General features: G+C 49.2%; 1 protein-coding gene across 3 annotated transcripts in view; it reads left to right on the top strand.

Moving 5' to 3' along the window:
• The window catches only part of LIMK2 (LIM domain kinase 2), a 54835-nt gene that overhangs the window by 6304 nt on the left and 23232 nt on the right, over positions 1-25299 (top strand). Inside the window, exons 1-2 of one of the 3 annotated variants that reach the window (XM_059895385.1) lie at positions 23680-24119; positions 24371-24595. In XM_059895385.1, coding sequence (XP_059751368.1) covers positions 24067-24119; positions 24371-24595 — 278 coding nt within the window. In that variant the 5' untranslated portion in view covers positions 23680-24066. Of the gene's footprint in view, positions 1-6026; positions 6127-23679; positions 24120-24370; positions 24596-25299 lie in introns of those variants that run through there. The other 2 variants (XM_059895386.1, XM_059895387.1) reach the window with 2 other exon arrangements.

Genomic DNA, 25299 nt, shown 5'->3' with positions numbered 1-25299 from the left:
CATTTGTTACAATTCTCACCTTGTTTGCATCACACACTTAGTACTTCTTAAAAGCAACAAATCCCAATAATAACCATGAAGGCATGGTTTTCTGTTTATTAAACACCTGACAAGGGCTCCGTATTGTTTGAAGCTGCTGGGGACATTTACTTAGTCAAGCTCCCTTTCTGGACTCTGACAATCAGTAGCCACTGTTGATAAGTCTGCAAATAGGAGAGGTAAACACAGTCGAGGGAGAGGTGAACAGCCTGGTACAATGAGGTATTTTCCTAGAGGAAGACTTTCCCAGCCGGACTGGACCCTAGATTGGTCTTCCACTAGGCCTCACAGAAATCTCCAAGACTTTGTATTATTACATTTCTCTTACATTTCCTAGAATGAAGGTTGTAAGAGAGTTAGGATCATTGACTTTTAGGGCTGTGTAAGGGAGCTGAAGAGGCCAAGAGTATTTTTGAAGAAAGTCTGGGTTTGGGAGGCTGAAGGCTCTGGGTGAATAGCCTCCCTTGGGTACAGTGTGACAGACTGAGGCATGTGCGTCTACATGTGACTTTACCTGGAGGTGGTCACGGGGGAGCCAGGACACATTCCAGGTGAATCATTGCTGCTGACCGTTGGAGCTTATCTTTGGAAATTACCTTTATAGCTGGCAGTTGGGTCCAGTTTTTCAGTTGGATTTGCCACACAAAGGAGTGTCAGTTCTGCACCAGACTTCATGCTAGGCCCTGGAGATTTGAAGATGATCAAGATGCAGTCTTTGCCCCTTAGAGCTGGGGGCGGTGGTGCAGAGAGGAAGGGACTAAAGGAGACAGAAACATAATGAACTGTAGTTATAGAACAAATGATATAAAACAGGTAATACACCAAGTGAAACGAACACTTCCTGCCTTTGGGGGACCATCAAGGAAGGATGGAAGTCTGATTAAGGGAGGAAAAGGTGGGTAAATAAAGTATCCTAAACACACAGAGTAGCTATAGGTGTGAATGTTAGGCTACAAGACCATGAATTTGTGTGGCAGGAATAAAAAATAAATCAAGATGTGACTAGAGCATTCGTTTGTACAGGAGGTTGAAAGATAAAGGTTCTTTGGGGCCACCTTGTGGAGGGCCATCCCTTCTTTCAATAAATATTTCTTGAGGAACTGTAGTAGGCCAGGGACTGGTCTTAGTTCCCCTAGTCCTTAGGAGCTAACAAGAGCCAGCTTTAGTGATGAGTGAGGAGTTTGTGTTCCTGCCTCAGGACCTTTACACAGATCTCCCCACCATCCCAGTCTCCAGTGTTACCCTTTCCTCCTCCTTTTGCCTGGTTAATTTCTATTCATCCTTTAGAGCTCAGCTTGGAAATTACTTCCTTAAGGAATATGTTCTAGTTTGCCCTACCCAACCCCATTTGCTTAGTTATGAACTTGATATCTTCTTCCTACCACTTGCCCCAATTATAATGAAAATAATTATGTTATTGTTTAATATCTGCTCTATGTTTAATCTCTCTCTTGTTTGCTGCTCTTTCCCGAGCATGGTGTTAGACACATAGTTGGCATGCAATAAATACTTGCTAAAAGAATGACTGAAGCGTGTCCATTGAATTTAGCAATAAGCGGTCACTGTTGACCTTGGTGAGACAGTTTCAGAGAAATGGTGGGGGTGGAAGTCAAACTGCAGTGGATTGGGCAGTAAATAGGAAGTGAGGAAACGAAGGCAGTGATGTGTAGACAACTTTTTTTTCTTTTAATTGAAGTATAGTTGATTTACAATGTATCAGTTTCTGGTATACAACAAAGTGATTCAGTTATATATATATATACATATATATATTCTTCTTCATATTCTTTTCCATTATGTTTTATTACAGGATATTGAATATAGTTCCCCATGCTGTACAGTAGCTCCTGTTGTTTATCTGTTTTATATATAGTAGTGTGTATCTGTTAATCCCAAACTCCTAATTTATCCCTCCCTGCCTTTTCCCCTTTGGTAACCATAAGTTTGTTTTTTATTAGACAACTTTTTTTTTTTTTTTTTTTTTTTTTGCTGCGCCACATGTCTTGTGGGATCTTAGTTCCCCTGTCAGGGATTGAACCCGCGCCCTCGCAGGGAAAGTGCGGAGTCCTAACCACTGGACCGCCAGGGAATTCCCTATTAGACAACTTTTTAATATGTGTGGCTGTGACGTGGGGAAGCAAGGGTGGTAGCTTGAGGAGAAAGTGGGGTCCAGGTTTGTTTTTTTTTAATGGGAAAGACTTGAATTTATTTAAATGACAGTTGGAAGGAGCCAGTGGAGAAGGGAGTGGTGGTGGAGACTGTCTTCTGAGAGGTGGGATGGGGTGGAGTCAACAGTTGAGTTCTGTAGACATTGGGGAGTCTGGGTGAGCCAGCTAAGACTGTGCAGCACACCAGGAAAAGAAGCCAAACACCTGAACTTGGGCTGTGCTGAAGGACAGAGAAGGATTGGAGGGACATTTCAAAGGTGGAACCAGGTGGCTATGAGAGGAGGGAGTAGAGAGTCTTGATTTTTGTGCCCCTAGTGCCTAGCACAGAGCACGTGTTACATAAGTGTTTGAATGGCTTTGAGTTTCTCAAGACTGGAGGGGGATTTCCCTGGTGGCGCAGTGGTTAAGAATCCTCCTGCCGGGCTTCCCTGGTGGCGCAGTGGTTGAGAATCTGCCTGCCAATGCAGGGGATGCGGGTTCGAGCCCTGGTCTGGGAAGATCCCACATGCCGCGGAGCAACTCGGCCCGTGAGCCACAATTACTGAGCCTGCGCGTCTGGAGCCTGTGCTCGGCAACGAGAGGCCGCGATAGTGAGAGGCCCGCACACCGCGATGAAGAGTGGCCCCCGCTTGCCACAACTAGAGAAAACCCTCGCACAGAAACGAAGACCCAACACAGCCATACATACATACATACGTACATAAAAAGAATGTAAGCAGACAAGAATAGCATTAAAAATATAAAAAATTAAAAAAAAAAAGAATTCGCCTGCCAATGCAGGGGACACGGGTTCGAGCCCTGGTCCAGGAAGATTCCACATGCCGCGGAGCAACTAAGCCCGCGTGCCACAACTACTGGCACACGGGCGCCCAGAGCCTGTGCTCCGCAACAAGAGAAGCCACTCCAACGAGAAGCCCGCGCACCACAATGAACAGTAGCTCCCGCTCACCGCAACTAGCGAAAGCCCATGTGCATCAACAAAGACCCAACGCAGCCAAAAATAAATAAATAAAATAAATAAATTTATATTAAAAAAAAAAAGACTGAAGGGCAGGGCAGGCTCTGGAGGGTGTGGCCATAACAAGTTATCTCGAATATCTTCATAGTGGAAAGTCCTGATTCTTTTTGAATTTTGGAAACAACCAGAGGTCACTCAGAGCCAAGATGTTGAATTGTTGAGTAAGTGGGTGGTCAGGTCAGAGACTATTCCTTGCCGGTTAAAAAGTAAAAGCAAGAAACAAGGTGTGGCTTAAAATAATGAGATTTGCTGGTGACAGCCTGAAAGCCCTTTCATGTAAGAGTTCCCAAACTCTGGTACTTCCAGAATTTGGAAGATTCATTTGGATATCTGTGTTCATTAAAAACCCTCTCACTAAAGGGAACCCTCTTGCACTGTTGGTGGGAATGTAAATTGATACAGCCACTATGGAAAACGGTATGGAGGTTCCTTTAAAAAACTAAAAACAGAACTACCATATGACCCAGCAATCCCACTATTGGGCATATACCCTGAGAAAACCATAATTCAAAAAGAGACATGTACCACAGTGTTCACTGCAGTACTATTTACAATAGCCAGGACATGAAAGCAACCTAAGTGTCCATTGACAGGTGAATGGATAAAGAAGATGTGGCACATACATACAATGGAATATTACTCAGCCATAAAAAGAAACGAAATTGAGTTATTTGTAGTGAGGTGGATGGACCTAGAGTTTGTCATACATAGTGAAGTAAGTCAGAAAGAGAAAAACAAATACTGCATGCTAACACACATATATGGAATCTAAAAAAAATGGTTCTGATGAACCTAGGGGCAGGACAGGAATAAAGATGCAGACATAGAGAATGGACTTGAGGACACCGGGTGGGGGAGGGTAAGCTGGGATGAAGTGAGAGAGTAACATTCACATATATACACTACCAAATGTAAAATAGATAGCTAGTGGGAAGTAGCTGCATAGCACAGGGAGATCAGTTCGGTGCTTTGTGACCACCTAGAGGGGTGGGATAAGGAGGGTGAGAGGGAGGCGCAAGAGGAAGGGGATATGGGGATATAGGTATATGTATAGCTGATTCACTTTGTTATACAGCAGAAACTAACACAACATTGTAAAGCAATTATACTCCAATAAAGATGTAGAAATAATAATAATAATATTAAAAAAAAAACCTCACTAATTCACTGTCTCACCCGTAACCCAGTTTGAATGAGTGTCTCAGACTTTTCTGCCTTGGAGTTTGTGAGGTTGATGGTGCACTGTCCGACCACTACCACCCAAAAACCACAAAGGCCCCTCCCTCTTGAGAGTCTAGGAAGTTTAGATCCAGGAGGTGATACATGTATGGGAGAGGAGCGGGTGGGTCGAGGCTTTAAAGCCTTCTGCCAGCTCATTTAACTCTCCTCTGGGCTATGAGGACAGCTGTCTGTGCCCTGGCTGCCCCAGAATGCCGCCAAGCAATCCTGAAGTGCCCGAAGCCATGCATTGTCTATTCATGGCCCCTGTGCCTGTAAAACAGGGTCCGGTGACTGTCACTGTGCCTGTGGCAGTCTGGAGTTTCCCAGAGAGAACAAAGCCGCACACACGGGGCGCACAAGGGAGTCTTGTAACAACCTTGTCCCGCTTTCTAGGGCTGAGTCAGGTACCACAACTTGATCTTAGCTGCCCTTTTATTTCAACAAGTTAGCATCTGAGCCACACCAGGAATATTGTGCTCTGTCCCTTTTGGAGGAACGTGGACTGACTCTGTGCTACTGCCCATGCTAATCTCTCAGCCTACACAGCTCTTCCCCATCCTTTTTCAGCCTGTAGTAAATCTTCCCCATCTTTCAAGGCTCAGCTTCCCCTGCAAAGACTTTCCTGGCTCCCCTGAGTGGAATGAGCAGTAACTAGAAAGAGCACAGGCTTTAGAATGGGGCAGACCTGAGTTGGGATGCTAACTCTGCCGCTTGGCCTTTCACCCCCGGCCCCAAGCTTCAGTTCCCTCATCCGTTAAATGAATATAATAATACCTGTCTCATGGGATTGTTTTGAGAATTAAATGAGATTGGGTCTGTGAAAGCATCTAGCACAGTTCTTGGCATATAGGAGGGATTAAATGTTTGTTCTTTCCCTTCTACCCTTGTAATTTCTTTCTCTGAACTAAGATAGCACTTTGCTTATACCCCTGAAATAACATCTCAGTGAAAAAGTACAATATGGAAGAATGTTTCTTTTCCAGTGGATTTCCTCTTCGAGGAGCAGGGGTAATTTATCCAACAGCCTCCAATGTAGAGCTTGGACCCATGGGTCCAACAAGAGGACCCATGATGTTGGTTGAATGAATGATGGAACCATAGGGGTGATGGAAAATCTGCACAACCAGGGCTTTTGAAGAGTAGGGAAAGGCAGCAACACGTGTAACCTAGAGAGGAGAAATTTCTGGGTGCTGGCTGGGGACCATTGTAGGAAAGGCTGACCCGAAAAGAAAGAGACTTTGTTCATTTCATCTACTCAGAGCTATAAGCAAGGGCTGAAGGAAGGGAAAAGGCAGGTTTTGTTTCAGTAGAAAAAGGAACAACCAGAACCGTTTTTTAAAAAGTCTCATTTTAAAAAATGAGGCTACTTTTGAGGCCAGGAATTCCCTGTGGCGGGGAGATGAACAGCTGGATGAGCGCTCACCAGGGATCTTGTGGAGGAGGGAACTGTGCATCCAGCAGAGCATCGCCCAGCCCTTTCAGTATGAGAGTCCGTTAACTTGGTCTTCTTCTACATGGTAGGAATCCCATCCCTGCACCCCTGCTTCTTCGGCCTCTGAACCCCTTGGTTTTGTGTGCAGGTGAAGATGCCTGGAGGTGTCGGGGCTGTGGAGACCATGTCGCTCTGAACCAGAGGTTGTACAGGACTGTCAGCGAAGCCTGGCACAGCTCCTGCTTCCGGTAAGTGGGTCCACACCCCTGTCTTTGCCAGTGCACTGCGGACCAGGCACTATTTCATCTTCTGGAAAATACAAAACAAGCTTCCTACTAGAGAGTTTCCATTTCGGGGGAGCTCAGGGAGCAAAGGGATATGCCTAGGAAGAGCACGTGAGCAAACACCAGGTGAAAGTGGAAGAGCCACACATGGGCCGGGTGCAGCTAGAGGTGGGGGGTTTGGGATGGGAGACCTTTCCGGGGTATCCCAGCACCCTCACTTTATAGGTGAGGAGACCGAGGCCGAGAAAGAGCGACTTTCCCATGCCTGCACTGCTGATTACGCAGTTGCCTCAAGGGTTGTTTGTCGTGCAGCTGGCAGAGCCAGCTCTTCTTCACCACGAGATGCCTCCCTAGTTTCCTGCTTTTTGTTATTAACTTTATTATAGCTCTTAGATTATTGTTTGGAGGCAGCTCGGTTTCTTGAAAATATCACAGACTTTAACGTCAGATTTGTTCCTCTTTTCTGAGACTCTGTTTCCTCATCAGGAAAATAAAGGTGTTAATCATCTCTGTCACAGACTTGTTGAAATTGAAGTCATGTATGCCAAGGGTCCAGCTCATGGTAGGCACCCACTGAATGGTTGGAATCCTTGAGAGTGGGAGCCTGTCTTTGTATTCTCCAGAGCATAACACAGCGCCTGGCCTGCAGTCATTCCTCGTCGGAGGCTGGGTGGGCATTTGTGGCCCCCCGTGGTCTGAAGTGGCAGGGCCGTGCTCCGATCTGAGAATGAGACAGACCGTAGATTGGCACCATGTGCTGTAAACTCCAGCTCCCACACACAGCTCATGTTGCAAAGCATCCCCTGTGCTGATATCAAGAAATTTAATTGACCTTTAAGCACTTGTCTCCACCCAGGGAATTACGTGGGGGGTTGGCCTGGAGAGCTCTGGCCTCTGGAAGAGTTGGAGCATTTTTCTGCCCTTTCAGCTCTAACTCAGAGCTCTCCAGTCTTCTCTGTGGATCTGATTGCTTTGGTTACTCCTCCTTGGTTACCCTCAGGGAATTTGATTCCACTTTTACTTTGCCTTTTAGTAAGATAGGAGCAGAGTATCAGAGCTGCAGGGGCCTCTGGCTAGTCTTTTCATTTTACAACTGAGGCAAACGAGTAGCATCAGAACCCAAAGAGTTCCCAGACTGAGGCTCTCCTTGGCCTCCAACCCATACGGTCGTATTTGTTCCTGCCATTTTCCCATTTGTATGAATATCTTCTATCCAAAATAAGCAGGAATGGGTAGAACAAGCTAATCTTTGGGATTTCTGGATTCTCCTATAACTAGAAGAACCACCTACTATATGATACAACTCCTTCATATCACAGATGTGAGGCCTGAAACCAAAAAGTCAAAAAGTTAGGCCATGGAAGAAAAGAGCTGGCCCTAGAACTGAAGATGTTAGCTTGTTAGAGTGCACTGTGTGTGTGTGTGTGTGTGTGTGTGTGTGTATAAAAGAGACAGACACACAAATACATGCTCATAAAGAAGTAAGGCACGTTATCCTGGTGGGAAAGAGTTCAGGCTATGGAAGAGACTGTCTGGTTTCAAATCCTGGCTTTGCAGTTTATTAACTGACCGTAGGTGACTTCCCTGAACTTCAGGTACCTCATCTGTAAAATGGGGATGAGAATAGTACTCATCCCACAAGGTTGTTCAGGAGGATTAAATGTGATAACCTATGTAAAGTCCCTAGCATAGCATCTGACACACAGAAAACCTTTAATAATCAGCAGTTGTCACTTTATGTTATATTGTGAATGTGTGTCTGTATACACCTACATGCATACGTGTATTTCTCTTAACACACTCATTGGTCATTTGATGTGGAGCCTTGGGGATTAAGGTTAACTTTGAACCACCCTGGCACAGTTAAATCAAAGATCATGCCTGTGGGGGAAGCAGAGCATCTCGGTTCAGTCTCTTATTTGCAGCTTTGCCTCAAGGATGGAGTCCTGATCCAGCTCTACTGAAAGGATGCATCTCCTGACTCCTGAGCTTTCCCACGAAAACTGGATGGCATGGAGCCCTCAGATGGAGCCTGGTGATTTGCCCTGGGGAGGCTGGCTGCTTTGGAGCCAATTTGACTTTTTCCCAAATTGGCGGAATATCTTCAGGGCTGGGGAGGATTGTACTTGTCTGGCCCCAGAAGCGACCTGGGTTATGAGGAGCCTGAGGCATTAGCCTGAATAGTCTTTTAAGGTCTCTTCCACCCCAGCTTATCTGTGATTCTCTGATGAATTCAGAGTGTCTGGGTGCAGGCCTGCTAGAAGCAGGACCCTCCTTCCGTGCTACCCAAAGTAATTCATTCTTCCTGACTCCATTCCGGCCTCGCTCTTACCCAGCTGGGCTCCAGTTACAATAAAGGAAATGACTTTTCTTCTCCCCTTCCCCCATACCTTTGTTTTCCTAGTCACAGGGTGGGGCTGGATATTGAATGGAGAAATTGCTGGGGTTTGGCTCAAACTCCTCCTCTCGCCTTCTCCTTACACTAGCCCATCCGCTGTCTGCAGCCACATCCGTAATCTTGCCTCTTGCCTCCGATAGCCTTCCACCAGATTCTCAGGTGCCCAGACAATAGGAAGCCACTTAAGGCTGGGACCTGGGGCTGTACTTTGGAGGCCAGCGAACATACCTCCTGGAAGTCCATAATTGTGCTGGTGCAGTTGGGCGCCCAGCCAGGATCTCTCTGATCTCTGGATGCTTGGCTGACCAGCCCTCCCACTTCCTCTCCTCAGCCTTCGCAGCGGGCCTGTTTGGACTCCGTACCTCTGGCCTTCCTTCTTGAGCAGTGCCATTGGTTCTAGAGCTGGGGCCATTCTCTCTGAAGCTCTCAGGAACTGGCTCCCTCTCACTGGGGGAGGCCAGGAAAGCAGCCGGACTGCACATTGTTTGTAGTTGAGGTTAAAATGAGAAGCTATGAATGGTGACCTGGTCTCTTGGCATGTTGGCAAACCAGGGAAACTTGACGAGTTTTCTGACGATTGTCCTTGATTGTCCTTTCCCCCTAGTCAGAGGTGTTTGGCCAAGGAGGAGAGATTGTGGGAGGAGGGAAAAACTGCCTCTATTAGTCTTTATGGCCCCTACCTGGAACTCTGTTGTTTGACCAGATTCCTGACAGCATTATCACAGGGGAAACTCCACCATTCTTAAGGCTCCTGGGAACTTTCAGGGCCTCCTTTCTCAGGATCGCAAACAGCTTTCTCTTTTGAGAACTGTTTCCTAATGGCGATGCTCTGGAAAAGGGATGATGCACATAGAAACCTGTTGTCACTTCATCAAGCTACAGACCATTTCCTCTAAATTTGTGACTCCAGGAAAGGCCGGTGAAGAAATCACACACGTAGCGACCGAGACTGTGGTATAATGGGCTGGCTGACGACAGTGTTTTCTGCGGTGCTGAAAGCTGTGCTCATTTTCTCACCCACACCCCCATCCAAACAAGCGCAGTAGAATGATAATTACAGTAACAGGTACCATTTATTGAGTGCTTACTCTGCACCAGACACTGTCCTAAGCATATGTCACGTACATTATCTCATTTAATTCCTACAACAACCTAATAATGGTGGTACTGGTCTTACCTATTTTACAAATATAAGGAAATGGAGGTTACTTGCTACAGTCACAGAGCTAGAAACTGGCATAGCTGGGATTTGAACCCAGGCATCCTGACTCCTTGCTTACCAGAGTCTTTGCATTCCTGACTAGGGCAGTCATTTACCCTCCCTGAGGCTCGGTTTCCTCTTCTGTACCTTCAGGGTGAAAAGAAATCACCCTCCACACACTGGTGGTGTCAGATAGCACTGAAGGACATTGGTTCAAAGGCTTCATGAACTCTCTAGTGTCAATAAAAGTGCTGTTAAATTTCTCCTGGGTCTCTGGCTCCTGGAGTGGGAGTCAGTGGAGCAACCCTGCCCTCTGCTGTTGTACTGTTGGTGTTGCTGTCCCATTTATTGACCCAAAAGCCTTTGATTCTAGTTTGTCTAGTTTATCTCTAAGGAAACAGCCAGCCAGCAGGTCATTAAGGCTGGCTGCTGGACTGGGGCCTGGGGCCTGCCCCGCAGAGAAGGGGAAGGACAAACACCTGGGCCTTCTTCTGCCCCCACAAGGGACTCCAGCATGAACAGAGTGGGACTTCTAATATGTAGCAGCAGCTTGTGACCTTCAATGTGCCTTAATTCTGCTCTGTTCTTTGGAAAAAGAAAACTAAGACCCCGTAGAAGCCCCACATCGGCTGTCCAGGGCAGAGATGGAGAGATGGAGGGGGTGGGGGTGGGGCCAGGGATGGAGGACTGATAATTTACTAAGCATTGTATTGGGAGTTTCACTTAGATTATCTGATTCAACCCTCATGGTAACCCTACAACCCCATTTTATACAGGAAGGCCCAGAAAGGTAGAGTGACTTGCCCAGGGTCACATAGAGCTGCAACTCGAAGTTAGGTCTCTCTGGCTTCAAAGAAGGGTCTTTTTTCCACTGTGACTCCCACGAAAGAACAATAGACCTGGAGTCAGAAGACCTGGATTTGAGCCTTAGCTGAGCCAGGCCAGCTGTGTAACTGTGGGCAAGTTCCTTAGCTGTGAGCCTCAGTTTCCTATCTCTAAGATGTGGTAAAAGTAACCCACCTCATGAAGTTGTTGTGAGGATCACGGAGGTAACAGATCAGAGAGCACTCTGAAAACATTTGGATGGGGTGATATAAAGGGTCAGCAGCAGCACGTAGCAACACTGTGCTCCTGAGCCGTTCTCATTTCATTTTGAGCATCATCTACTGTATTAAAGCACCCAGTTAGCTGCTGTCAGGGACACAGTTTGGACCTACTGGTCATATCTCCTAGCTGGTTCCCTCAGACAGCTGAAAAACAGGTCAAAACTTGGAGCGTTCCTAATAGTGGGCTGTAGTCTGGCTTCCATTCTGTCTCTCCCTTGGAACATTCCCTTGGGGGTGTCCCAGAGGATAGACTCAGCAGTCCGTCCACCGGCCACTCTTCAGTCCTCATCTTGTATGGCCTCCCGAGCTGCCCTGGAGGTAGGTGAATCAGAGTTTGCAGTCAGGCTGCTTGAGTTTCCATCCCAGCTCCTCATGAGTCACAGCCTTAACCTTTCTTTGCCACAGTTTCCTCATCTATAAAAGAGTGAAATGGTTCCCACCTCAAAAGGTTGTTGTGCAGACTAAATCTGAACATGTATTCAAAGCCCTCAGCAGAGTGCCTGGCCGTAATTAAGACTTAATATATGTTAACGTTTATTATTAGTGTCTCAGTCACTCTTGAAACGTTCCCTTCCCTTGACTTCCCTGACATTCCATGCCCCCCTCGTTTTCTCCCACTTCTGTGGTCATTCCAGTTTGCTCACCCGCCTCTATCCAGCTCTGAAACATTGCCGTTCCTCCAGGTGGGCTCACTGTTCCCTCCCTGGGCAGTCTCACCCACCCACATGGTCCTGTCCTCCACATGCTGTTGACCACATACTACACATACTGATGGAATTGGTGTGCAGTCCAGACCTCTCCACTGAGTTCTAGACTAGCTATCCTGCTGTCAACTTCACATGTCCATTTGGAGGTCTTGCAGGCATCTCAGACGCAGCTGGGCCTTCAGTCTTCCCCCCAAAACTGGCTCCTTTTCCATCGTAACCTGTCCCGTTGAATGGCGTCACCATCCGCCCACTGCCCAAGCCAGAACCCAGGTGTCCTTCATGATACCTCTTCTTTCTCATCCTTATATCCAAGCCTGTCAGTTTTATCTCCAGATTATACTTTGAATGCGTCCACTTCTTTCCATTTCTCCTATCGCCACCATGTTCCAGGTTACCATCATCCCTCACGTGATGACCACAGTAGCCTTCTAACTGTCCATGGTCACTCTGGACCCCCAATACATTCTCCACAGAGCCGCCAGAGTGAGTGATCTTTAAAAAGAAAAAAAATCTGACCACGTCACACTCTGTCATCTCTCTGTCCTCATACACTTCAACGACTCTCCAGCATTCTTGGATAAAGGCCAAAGTCCTTTCTGTGGCCTGTAGAGTTCCCCGTGGTCTGGCCTCGCCCCATAGCCTCCCGTTTCCTCTACTTCAACCTTGCTGCTCTTCACAGGTCCAAAACTCGCCCTTCTTCCTTTTGACAAGGACTTTGATCCTGCTGCCTCTGCCTGGAATGCTCTCTCATCCTCTTTTCGCCTGGTTAACACCTGCTCATCCTTCAGGTCTTTACCTGGATGAGGAACGGTTGTCTCAGGGAAATAGTTACAGAATAGGTTGTGGCCCCTGTTTTATGCTTTCATAGACCTTCCCTTTGAAGCTTTTTTTGTGGGTTTAATCTCACATTTATTCATTTGCTCATCTCCTTAGTGACATCCTGAGGTCTCTAATATGCTAGCATAACTTGGTCAGGGACCACAGGGTTTTTTGCCCCTTATGTGTCACCACTGAGCACATGTTGGCATGGGAGGGATATTTGTTGAATGAATTGCCTGAGGTGGCCAAGAGATGTGATGAAAGCGAGGCCTTTCCCTGCCCTTCCCCTTCCCCACATCCTTCCCTTAGCAGCCACCGTGGCTGCAGTTACTGTAAATGGCAGGGAGGAATTGGTTCCGGACATTGGGTTATTTGGGACAATTGCCTACAAGTGTTGAGTGAAAAGTGAAAGATTTGTCTTCTGCCCCCAAAGGAGCCAAAGAGGCTGACCCAGGAGTCCTCCTGTCCAGCAGCAGGTCTTGAGCTGTACTCTGTAGGTACAGTCCAGACAGGAGCAAGCCCTGGAGAGAGAAAGAGAAATGTTCAACTATGGCCCAAACTAGTTATGAACTGTCCTGAAATCTGACAAATCCCAGTTCTAATCGCAAGTTTTTAAATTTATTTGTTTTTCAAATTTTTAAAAATCTTTGAAGGATGGCATTAGCTAAAGATGCCCATTGAGTATAAAGTGGGGGGAAAAAAGTATCTTTTACTTGTGGGTGATTTATGGCAGGGAGGGGGTGGATGGTTTGGCAATTCCCCAAGAACTTGGAAATGAAGTTTGTCCTCTGGGAGTTAAACTAGTTGGATCTGTGTGTAACAAGAGCAGTATTGTGTGGTAGTTAAGAAAGACTCTAGAACCAGATTGCTTGAGTTCGAATCCTGGTCCTGCCATTTATTAGCTGTGCACCTTGGGCAAGTTACTTACCCTTTCTGTGCTTTGTTGCCTCATCTATGAAATGGAGAAAGTAGCCTAGTGCCTGCCTCATCATGTTATTGTGAGGGGTGAGTGAGTGAAGCCATGCGTGGCCCTGGTGGGACCAGGGCTTGCAGAGTGAGTGCCCATGACTGTTAGCCATTTGTTAGTAGCTCCTAGGGAGCCCAGTGTCTGCCAGGGCTGAATAGTACGTGAATTGGTGATTGTTACATGTCTAAAGAAGTAATGATTTTTTTTTCAATTAAAAATTAGTTTAAAAACCAGTAGAATAATGAGTGGCCAAAAGTGAAACAGTAAGTGAAAAGTCAGGCAAAACTAGAAGTATGTCCACATAGAGATACTGAATCTGGGTTTAGTCACCAGAAGGGCATCCTTTGTTGTAGGCGGGGCTGGTTTGGCTAGCTCATGGCTGCCAGAATGAAATTTCTCTCCATGGCTCCTCATTTCCCTGTATTTTAAGTCCATGCTCACAGTGCAGCCTTCTGATGCCTAACTCGGCTTCCTGGGATTCTTGATGACAGGAAGGATCAGGGAACAGCACCTGTACAGGGGATGTGGTGTTCTGATTTCAAGTGCCAATTCATAAATGGACAAAGGTTAATAAATGGTTAGGATAGACACATCCTAGAATGTCTGCACCTCTCTGGATACTATGAAGTCCTGTTCCTGGACCTAAAAGGTCAAAAATGAGGCCTGAATTAAGGTCCTGGATTCACCAAGCTGACCCTAGCCTTGGAGAGGTCTCTGGGTGTTCAGCCAGTCAGCGTTTCTCTGACCACAGCCCTTCAGCATTGACCTACTGGTGTAGAATGTTTTGCTCACCTAACTCCTTCCTCTTATAGAGGAAGAAATGGAAGCCCAGAGATGTTTAATGGCTTGCCTTAGATCACACAGCAAGTTTGTTGTCAGCCAGGTTAGATTTTCAGGTCTTCTCTGCCAGACATTTCCCGGAGATTTGTCAAGGTATCCAAACCCCATGCAGTCAGGGGAAGAATGTGTAGACACAGCATTTGACACTGAATGTTAAACATTCAGTTTTCTAATATTAGTGTTACAGAGCAACAGTGGATAATTATCTACAAGGGGTTGCGACCCTGTTCTTCTACAGCTCATGCAGGCAAATCTCAGGTGTTAAAAGGACCACCTTGGTGGAGACGTGGTCTGAGGATGAAGCCCTGGTCTGCTGTTAGTGAACACTAGTTGGCCAGCAGGCTTCAGTGGACGTACACACAGCCAGCTGTGGACTTGAGACAAATGCCCGTTCAGGGAGAGGAACTGGCAGCTAAGGACCAGCGCTCTCTGTGGTGTTTCAGGCTTTGTGTTTTCTTCATTGGGAGCCTTTGCTTGCTTAAATACCTCTGATAACTCCTCACCACCTGTGGGTGACCTGGCTCTTGGTGGTCTGCCGTGCCCTCTTCCCCCATCCCAGCCTCCCCTCTGCTTGCTCTTCACATGTGCCCTGCGCTGCACGGATGGACCTTCCCCTGTTCTGCCTCAGTGCTTTTGCACATGTTGTTCCTTCAGCTGGAATGCCTCTTGTCTGCCTGGCGATCAGCCTGTTAGACTCGGCCGATGCAGCCAGTCCTCTGTGGAGGAGCCTCCCCGAATGCACCCACACTCCTCCCCACCAATCAGAGGAGCCTTTTTCTCTCTCTTTGTTACTCTCCTTGTATAACCTCAGTCGTGGCCCTGTCAGTATCTGTTTACACGTCTAACATCACTCTCGGAGTATGAAATTCTCTGAGTTTGGAGCCACATCCAGTTCATCTTTGTTTCCCAGAGCTCGGCCGAGTGCCAAGAACGCAGCGGGCACTCAGTGCTTGTTGGGCGAATCATGTTTCTATCGAACAACCATCTTTCTCTTTTGACACTTGGATAAAGCCCTGCCAGTGCACATCATCCCCATATCTTTGTTCTGCAGTATTCTCCCAGGCAAGAGCTCTTCTTCTGAAATGGGGGCATAGAATGAGACCTCCGTCTATCAATGCCATTCTGGAGTCTAAAACCAGCAATGCTGCAGCCTTGAGGGATGGCATGCCTTCTGCACTGCCCAGCCCACTGTGCTAATTTGCCTTGTAGTTTTCCTGCAAGGGCTAGAATCCCTCCTCGCTTGGGCAGTGCTGGAAGGGTGCTAACAAGCTCTCTGTCTCTACACTCCTCCCCATTACCAGGAAAAACCTCCCAGTACCTCAAGCCAGGTTTGAATTAGGGTGGTTTTCTTCTACGTGTCAGTCACCTTCTGGTCCTGCCTCGCTGACGCGGCCCAGTGGTGATCCTGGTTAGAACAGAGGGTGCCCCACTCTGCTCCCATCAGTAGCACTGACTCTTGCAGCAGCACAGGCTGTTTTTGTTTTTGTCAGCCCTTGTGTTTTGTTTTGTTAACTTGTTTCCGTTGCAAAGGCTGCCTTTTCATGAGAAGACCCTATATTCTGGAGTCACCTTTTCCCACTGTACCTTGAGCAACACTGCGGTGTCAGTGAGGAAAAGACAGAGGCAGCTACTGTGTGTTACACATGAGTAAGAACAGCGCCAGGAGGGTGGAAGTCCCCAGCGAGCCAAGGCTGTACAGAATGTCAACCACCAAACATTTCTGTACTTAAGCTGCATCCAGAATAAGAAGATGAACAAGCTGCCTTGCAGTCATTTCCTCATTTGTAACAAGGGGATGCTAGTGATTTGTGCTGCCTGCTTCTCAGGGTTCGTGTGAGAGTAGAGTGGAATCAAGTGGAAGAGCACACAGGAAAGAGGAAAGCGGTGGTTTCAGCTTTCAGTCTGCATCAGAAACACCGGGGCTTCTATAAAATGCAATACTTGGGCTCGCTCTCAGCAATTATTATTATATCAGCCTGGGGTAGGTCCAGGAATCATCACTTTCAACAAGCTGCCCAGGGGTGTCCGATGCTGCAGTTCTTTCGACCAAACTTAAAAACACCACTGTAAATCAAATAGCAAGTATAGAATAGTTATTTGAGGCAACTTTAGTGTCTTGGACCTGGAATCCAAAGTCTTGGGTTAAATCCCAGCTCTGCCAATTCCTAGACCTGTAACCTTGAATGACCTTCTCTTTGGACTTCAGTTCTTCATACATAACAAGGAGATGACATCCCAACCTCACAGGGTTATGAGAATTAAATGAAAGGGTATGAGAACAAGCCCACCCCAGTGCGGGGCTCATAGAATTCGGTCAGTGTTTTACAGAAAGGGAGCCAAGTGTCCACGACTTCTGGAACGTGGTGTCGTGTTAACAAATACGGGGCAAAAGACAGTCCTTGGCATCCAGCTTAATCAGGTATCCTGGAAATCTGGAGAGAACCTTAGAGATATAGTCCAGTCCCTTGAAACTCGGAAGGGAATGTAGAAAGCCCAAGATGTATGAGGGTACCCAGTCACATGAAATGTGTTTAGATTTTCAGACTGGAAAAATTATTTCCTAATATTTTGAAGGAAGAAAAAGCAGGGAGACCTTATTGGCACAGCAACAGTTAGTTACTTTTGAGAAACCGTGGAGATGGGGTAATACCCCAAGTATAGTTTGTTCCATACCTGCCGTGTACCAGGCGTTGGGGATCTAATAGTGAAATAAGAATGGAGGTCACTAACTGGCCCAGTTTTCAAAAAGGAGGAAAAAAGGAGATCCTGGAAAAAGTGAACTTAGAATTCTTCTGACTTGACTCCTTCACAGAATTCTGAATGGGATTTTGTGGACAAATTCTGGTGGAATTCTGTGGAATTTTGCAGATGATGGAATAGGTGGACAGTGAGCATTTAGGAAGGGGGCTGATCGCGAGGATTCAGCAGTGGTGGATCAGTCATGGCTTGTTAGACCTGACTTCATGTTTTCACCGGGTTGTTGGTCACGAGACCCTCTTGATTTCCACAAGGCATTTGCTTTCATGATATCCTGACAATAAGAATGTGGGCAGAAAATCTAGAGAAATCAGATGGAGGAGTTAAGCATACCCAGCACTTTGGGGCCCTGGGTAGGTGTTGGAGAGGCTGGATTCCTGAATGCCTCATTAGGGTTCCTGTTGAGGAAGGGGCATGGGATTAGAGGTCAGCAAACCTGGCTTTTAATCTCAGTCCTGCACCTCCCCGCAGTAACCTTGGATGGATTACCTAACATCCCTCAGCTTCCCTTGCCCTGTCTGTGCTGTACGTACTCCTTTCGAGGTTGTTGCAGGGACTAACCTGGATGATGAGCATAAAAGCCCTTTGTAAATTGAAAACGCATTGTAAACCTTAGTTATCACCACTCTAGAAGTTGCTCGTAATGGGGGTCCTGAATCATTTACTAGGCATCTGCAAATGTCAGGTGTGGGCCTGGTGTGGGCCTCATGTATTCGATCTGGAGGTAGACAGGTACGGGCTCCTAGCCCCTCCTGTGTGTGATGTGCTTGGGGATGCGTCAAGGAAACCCTTTCCAGAGGACACTGAGTGCTCTTTTGGAGGTGGGCCTGGAAAAAGGAGGAGACAGAGGCTTCCCTGGTGGCGCAGTGGTTAAGAATCGCCTGCCAATACAGGGACACGAGTTTGGGCCCTGGTCCGGGAAGATCCCACATGCTGCGGAGCAACTAAGCCTATGCGCCACAACTACTGAGCCTGTGCTCTAGAGCCCGCGAGCCACAACTGCTGAGCCCATGCGCTGCAACAAGAGAAGCTACCGCAGTGAGAAGCCCGCACACCGCAACGAAGAGTAGTCCCCACTCACCGCAACTAGAGAAAGCCTGCGTGCAGCAGCGAAGACCCAACACAGCCAAAAATAAATTAATTAATTAAAAAAAAAAAAAAAAAGGAGGAGACAGTCACCAGCTGGAGGTGGAGGAGGCTGCAGGAGCTAAGGGAGCAAAGGCTTGGGGACTGCCCAGGGAGAGCCTACGTGGCCGGGTCAGGAAGTAGAGTGGGGCAGGAGGTGGCCAGAGTGGTGACCCCAGGAGGGAAGCCGGAGAGACAGCCCTGGGGGTCCCGAGTGCAGGGCACCCAAGCAGGCTTTGCCTCTGGACAGGAGCACTAGGAAAAACACGTGAGGAGGTGTTTACTCTAAACCATGGGACTTTTTTTTTTCGCTGTGCTGGGTCTTTGTTGTGGCACGTGGGTTTCTCTTCATTGCGGCAAGCTGGCTTCTCTAGTTGCGGTTCACGGGCTTCTCTAGGTGTGGTGCACGGGCTCCAGAGTTCACGGGCTCAGTAGTTGGCGGTGCACAAGCTTAGTTGCCCTGCGGCATGTGGGATCTTAGTTCCCTGACCAGGGATCGAACCCGTATCCCCTGCATTGGAAGGTGGATTCTTTTTGTTTGCTTTTTTTTTTTTTTTCCTCTTTGTTGCTGTGCACAGGCTTTCTCTAGTTGTGGTGAGCAGGGGCTACTCTTCATTGCGATGCACGGGCTTCTTATTGTTGTGGCTTCTCTTGTTGCGGAGCACGGGCTCTAGGCACGCAGGCTTTGTAGTTATGGCAAGTGGGCTCAGTAGTTGTGACTTGCGGGCTCTAGAGCTCAGGCTCAGTAGTTGTGGCGCATGGGCTTAGTTGCTCCACAGCATGTGGGATCTTCCTGGGCCAGGGCTCGAACCCATGTCCCTTGCATTGGCAGGCAGATTCTTAACCACTGCACCACCAGAGAAGCCCAGAAGGTGGATTCTTAATCACTGGACCACCAGGGAGGTCCCAGGACTTCTGTTTGTTTTTGTCCATTTATCATTTTAAAAAGAAGCACTTAAGTGTAAGAAAAAATGTAAGCAATATCAAAAGGTAGAAAATGAATGCTGTTTCCTCCATGCTGCTTGTCTCACTACCCTGAAGAGAAACCGACAGCCACATGGTAGAGTCCGCCAGGTGGTCTCTAAGGATTACGCGCATAGACTTTTGAAATGGTGGGCTCATACTGTACACTCTCTCTGATGCCTGGATTTTTCACGTAATTCCTTACCCAGGACAGTTTCTGTTTCAGGACCCTAGGGTCTACCTCATTATTATTATTATTATTTTTAATATTAATTTATTTATTTTTTTGGCTGTGTTGGGTCTTAGTTGCTGAATGTGGGCTTTCTCTAGTTGTGGTGAGCGGGGGCTACTCTTTGTTGCGGTGTGTGGGCTTCTCATTGCAGTGACTTCTGTTGCGGAGCACAGGCTCTAGGTGCGGGCTTCAGTAGTTGTGGCACATGGGCTCAGTAGTTGTGGCTCGTGGGCTCTAGAGCGCAGGCTCAGTAGTTGTGGCGCATGGGCTTAGTTGCTCCACAGCATGTGGGATCTTCCCGGACCAGGGCTTGAACCCTTATCCCCTGCATTGGCAGGCAGATTCTTAACCACTGCGCCACCAGGGAGACCCCTACCTCATTATTTTTAACATCTGCGTAGTATTCTGTCACATGGAAGTGAGATTGCATGTAGCCCACCCCTGCTGATGGACACATGGATTGTTCCTCATCTTTCAGCATGAAACCATGCTGGACACAGGTCTTGGCACATTTGTAGGAATATTTCTCTGGGCAAAATTTCTAGCAGTAGACTTGCTGGGACCCTCATCTGACTGCTGCTGTAGTATGGAAAGTGAGCTGGAATTGAGGGGGAGCAGAGGCAAGAAAAACAGCAGATGGGGATGACGCCGCTCCCCTTCCAAGGTCCCCGAGCTCCCGTCCCTGGATGGAGTCCTCCCGGCCAGTAGAGGGCCCCACACGGACACAGTTCCTTGGGCTTCAGGTTATCCGACCAGAGCTGCCTTCTGAGAAGAGGTTGGGATGATTCATTCATTCACCACTGCTCCCCAGAGCACTCACTTGGGGCCGCTGGCCCTGAAGGCTGTCCTTGCCAGCCTCGCAGCCGCCTTGAAGCCCAGTGTCTCAGCTGGTTCCAAGGAGTCGGTTTGCTGGGCTCTCCGCCAGATTTCCAACTTGTGAAATGTGCAGGAGATTAGTACCTCCCCTGCCATCTTATCCCGTCCATCACTGCCAGTCCAAGGATCCCTGCAGTTGCCTCTGGCAGCCGCAGCCTCTAAATCCTGTGCCAGCTGCTCTGGTACCTAGAAGAGCAGCTTTCCACCCAGAACCAGTATCCAGGGGCAGGGGGTGGAAGTACAGCCTCCATTGTGACCTCCCGCCTCCCAGTTCTGGGGGGGTTGGAGCCCTTTGAAGTTGGCCCTGAGGAGCCACACGCTTGTGTCTGATCGGCCAGCGGCTTCTCACGTCTGGTGGTTTCGCGTCCTTCATGGTTCCTCCTGCGGTCTGGATTTATGGGGGTCAAGTGGACTCCACCTTGGAGGGGCCTCCACTTCAGGTCAGCACTGGGGGAGGCGGCTGCACCTCTTCCAGGGGGAGGCAGTTTTATGGCATTGAGAGGTCCTTACACTAGTTCCCCACACACCCACCCACCCACCCACTGAGTCCTTTGTGAGGGGAGTAGGGGGGATGGAGAGCGCCTGCAGCCTCCTGCTCGCATTCCTAGACACCGACTCACTGCACCCGCCGCCGCTGGAACAGCAGAGCTGTGTGAAATGTCAAGAGGAGTTATGCTCATGGGCTCCCTGGCCCCGTCTCTTTGTGGCTTGCATTTTCTTCCATCCACACTCTGTTCATCAGATGGAAATCAGAGGGTGCAATTAGAAGATAATTTGCTAGTTCCAGACTTAATTCGGGGCCCCCTTCTTGCCTGATCGAATTACAGGGGAACATAATAGATTTTTGGTGAGAAATAGTTGGCTGTGTCTCTGGAAGAAAGAGAGCTCCCAGCTCTCAGCTGGGCCGGCCTTTCGGTATCCTGTGTGTTGTTCCCCCCACCCTTCCACTCTGCCCCACCTCCTCTGTGGCTCTTGTGTGGCCCCCAGGCAAGGATCCTGATCCCCTCAGGGCCAGCTCAAGAGGTTTAAACTGAACTTGAGACCCAAGGAAAACAAGGAGCCCTCTGCAACCTCATAGGGCTGAAAAACATTGAAGCTGGCAGCTATTTAGAGACCTCACCAAGGCTGAGACAGAGGCAGTGACTTGCTGAAGGCCACATAGCTAGCCCATAGTGGTAGTAACAATAGTCTTAATGATATTAGCAGCTAACATTTATCAACCCTTAATGTGTTCCAGACTCTGTGCCAAGGGCTTATGTGCAGTGCCTTGTCGTATTCAAACCCAGACAGTCTGGCTTCGGGCCCAGGCTGGGCTCCAGCATAGCAATGGTAGAGTTCAGGTTCGACAGCCTGGGTTCAAATCCTGGCTTCACCTCTCACGTGTACAACTGAGTGACCTCAGGCAAGGAATTTAAACTCTCTGTACCTCTGTTCCTTCCTCTGTAAAAAGGGGGAGATCACAGGACTACCAGCTGGTGTGGGTTAAAATTCACTTATGCTTATAAGTGCTGCGCGTAGGGCTTGGGACAGGGTGAGTGAGGGTGAGTGCTCTTCCAGTGCTCACTGCCTGCTGGCTGCCTCTGGGGCTGGAATGTGGGGTCTGTGTGGCAGGAGATAGACGTGGCTGAGTTCTGCAATAATGCCAAAGGCTGGTCTTCATGATTAGAGGCCGGAAACGGTGTGGTTGAGTGTGCTGCCTGTGGAGCAGTGGTCAGCAGACTAGCCCACCGCCTGTTTTTGTATGGCCTGTGATTTTTACATTTTTAAGTGGTTGAGGGGGGAAAGCAAAAGAATATTTTGTGGCACATGAAAGTAACATGAAATTCAAATTTCAGTGTCCATAAATAAAGTTTTATTGGAACAGAGCCACATCCATTTGTTTACATTTTATATATGGCCACTTTTGTGCTGCAGTGACAGAGTCTGTATTCGTGTAGGCCTGCAAAGCCTAAATTGTTTGCTCTCTGGCCCTTTACAGAAAAAGTATCCCAACCCCGGCTCTTACGGGATTTGAAGCCCAGCTCCCCCACTTACCAGCTGTTTGTCTTCAGGCTAGTGACACAACCATTCAAAACCTCAGTTCCATCATCTGTTAAATGGGGGTGATAACATCTACCCTGTAGATTGGCCATTTAAATATGATAGATAACAGATGCAGAGCACTTAACACGGGGCCTGGAACGTCCTAAGTCTCGATAAATGCTAGCTTATAACAGGGTGCAAACACTCGATAAATGCTAGCTTATAACAGGGTGCAAACACCCTCTCTTATCACACTCGTTGTTATCCCTGTGCCCAGTCAGTAGAGGAATGGGAAAAGGCTCCCTTGACACCCAGCCACCACCTTCGCCACAGGCTTTCCTGTCACAGTGACAGGGTGACTTCAGTGGAGAGGAGTGTGTGCCTGGTGGGAGAGAGCTGGTGTCGCTCCCTCAAGTCCAGCAATGAGGTCTGGACGTGCCTACTTCTTCTGGGGGCTCTCCCAGTGGTGGGCCCTCGTTTGGTCAGTCCTGCAGCTGGGGCTCTTCAGGCAGGCCCCACTCCAGATACCTGGCCAATCATCCCCACAGACACCGTGGGCCTTGTCCTCCATCATGCCCTGTTTTTCAGTTTGAGAAGCCTGGTTACCATGGACACCGTGGAATAAGCACCACTGCCTGCTGAGGCCGATGGCTGGCATTCTAGGAATGAATGAATGAAAGAAAGAAAGAGAGAGGGGGGGGGACAGGTGACCTGGGCTCCAGGCTCTGTGCTCCTCCTGCTTGCAGGAGGGCTTTGAAAGAGATCTTTCCCCTTGAAGAGACAGAATGAAGCTCAGGGCTGAGACCTCCAGCTCTAGAGTCACATGAGTCTGCATTTAAATCCCAGCCCTGCCACTGACTAGTTTTTTGGCCTCGGGTAAGTTACCTAATCTCTCTGTACCTCACTTTCTTTGTGTATACCGTGGAGATAACTCCCATGTCAAAGAAATAAGAGAGTGTCATACGGCGCTTGCCACACAGAGAAACAGCAGACGTCAGTTAACACCATGGGCCTTGTTTCCTCATCCGCAGTGCAGCTCTGCCCAGAAGTGGAGTGGCAGTTTCCAGGCCAGGCAGAGGGAAGGGATGAATGGGGACCCTAGTGCCAGCACCAAGTAGATGCCAGCCCAGAGCAGACAGCCCAGAGGGCAGCTCTCTGGACCTGGGTCTCTGGACCAACCTCTCCTGCCAGAGGGGCCCCCCCTTTAGGGGGTGTGGCTTGGCCTGGAGCTGGTCTCCTGTGCTTTTCTTCACCTCTGAGCAGAGTTACCGTCCTTTGGGCAGCTCATCAGATTGGGGATACTTGGGGCAGATGTGCTCACCCCTCTCCTGCCCTGCCCTTCCCCGAGCTCAGGGACGGACACCCAGCCAGTCCTGGTTATTGTCTGCGGCGCCAGCCTGCAGCCTCCCTCCAGCTCAGCTCCACCCCTTGCCTGCAAGGTCTGTTTCCTAATAGCTGCTCCAACCACACACCTCGTTCCGCGCGGAGCCCCTCCCCTTCCTCCCTCCCTCCCCCGGCAGGGGTGGGGCTGGAGAAGAAGGCTAACTTGACAGCAGCGCCTCTTTCCTGGCTAGTCACCGGCCCCTGCCCAAGAATCCTTGTGTGTGTAGCCTCCGCAGAGAGGTGCTTCTCCTGAGTCCTGAGGGGCCATCCAGCCTCCAAGAACTGGGAGGCAGCATCCCAGCCATGAGCCCCTGCGGGTCTCTGCTGGGGGGCAGGGGGCCCGGAGCGCTCACACCTCTCCGGCCCCTCCAGAGGGAGAGGTGAGCCGGGCAGCCAGCCCACAGCCAGCGGTGCCGGAGCCCCGGGCCTGTCATGGTGGCCGTCTGCCGGCTAGAGGCCCTCCCAGACGGGTTTGCAGCTGAGCTTGTGTATCTGATGTGGGAAGAAGATGGGGAGTTACTTGTCCGTCCAGGCTTACTTCACCTCCAGAGACCCCTTCCGGTGAGTTGGGCTCCAAGTCCCCTTCCCATCTCCTCTTTGGGCCCCTTGTCCTGAGGGGAGGACAGATGCCTCCCTGAATCTGCTTCTCAGATTTCACTTGTCCTTTGACCGTGTGTCAGGCAGAAGCCAGTGGAAGCTGCTTCCAAGCAGAACCAGGCTGGCGAAGGCTTCCCCCATGTTCTGGGAATGGGAGGTGAGGGGTGGGCCCAGAAGGCAGCTCCTGGGGAGCTCGGCCTCTCCTTCCTTCCCAGACACACCTGGAAGAGCCTCCGAGAGGTGCCGCCGACCCGGCCTGCCCTTGGTGTTACTGCTTCCAGGGGAAGAGCACAGCTAGGGTGCTGTTCTTCCAGCTCTCACACGTCTTACCTGCAGGCTGTGCCGCCTGCCCAGGAATTTGTCCCAACAAGCAGGATGGGCAGGTTTTGCCAAACAGCATGGAAGCTGGCGAGGCCTGGGTGTGGGCAGCCCGGTCCACGGTAGGCACTCTCATTATACACGTTTGTTCTCTTAATGGCAGGCACCTTTGCCTCTGGCCTTTAAGGGCTCCTGTGCTCCCTATGAGTACGGTTGCTGGGGAGAGGCCTGGGCAAGTGAGACTGGGGCAGCTGGCTTTGGAGTATCCTGAGCTGTGGGGCTGGCCCCCATGCCTGCCAGGTCCCCAGGCCTGAGCTTCTGTGGGGCTTTTCAGAGGGAGATGTGGAAACTTCCTCTCTACCTCCGACCTGCCTTTCTCTGCTCTCTGCCCCACCCCTCCTCCAACAGAAACTCCCCAGGGGGGTTCTGGCCCTCTGGGTCCCTCCTGAATGGAGCCATTCCTGGCTGGGGTGGGGCTTGTTTTCATTCTTTGGGAGCAGCCTGTTGTTCCAAGGTCTGCCTCCCCCTCACCCATGGTCCTGGTCGACTTCTCCGTCTGGCTTCCCCAACCCAGCCCCTTGCCCCTAACTCTGCTGCTGGGATACGCAGTCAGGTGGCTGTGCCCTGGGCAGAAAAGCAGAACACCATGCGGTTTCTCGGAATTACCGGTTTCTCGGAATTGCCAGACCCTGGTAGAGTGGTGGGAAACCCCTGGATTTGAGGGAGGGGGAGGGAACTGGTCCTCAGGGCAGACTCTTCCAGGCATCCTGCTATGCACTTTATCCTTTGATCTCTCAACAGCCTCAAGACGTTTTGTATCCCCATT

This window comes from Balaenoptera ricei, chromosome 14 (genome assembly GCF_028023285.1).
Source record: "Balaenoptera ricei isolate mBalRic1 chromosome 14, mBalRic1.hap2, whole genome shotgun sequence".
Lineage (NCBI taxonomy): Eukaryota > Metazoa > Chordata > Mammalia > Artiodactyla > Balaenopteridae > Balaenoptera > Balaenoptera ricei.
Note: the sequence above shows the minus strand (reverse complement) of the source record. Positions and strands in the feature narration are given on the sequence as shown.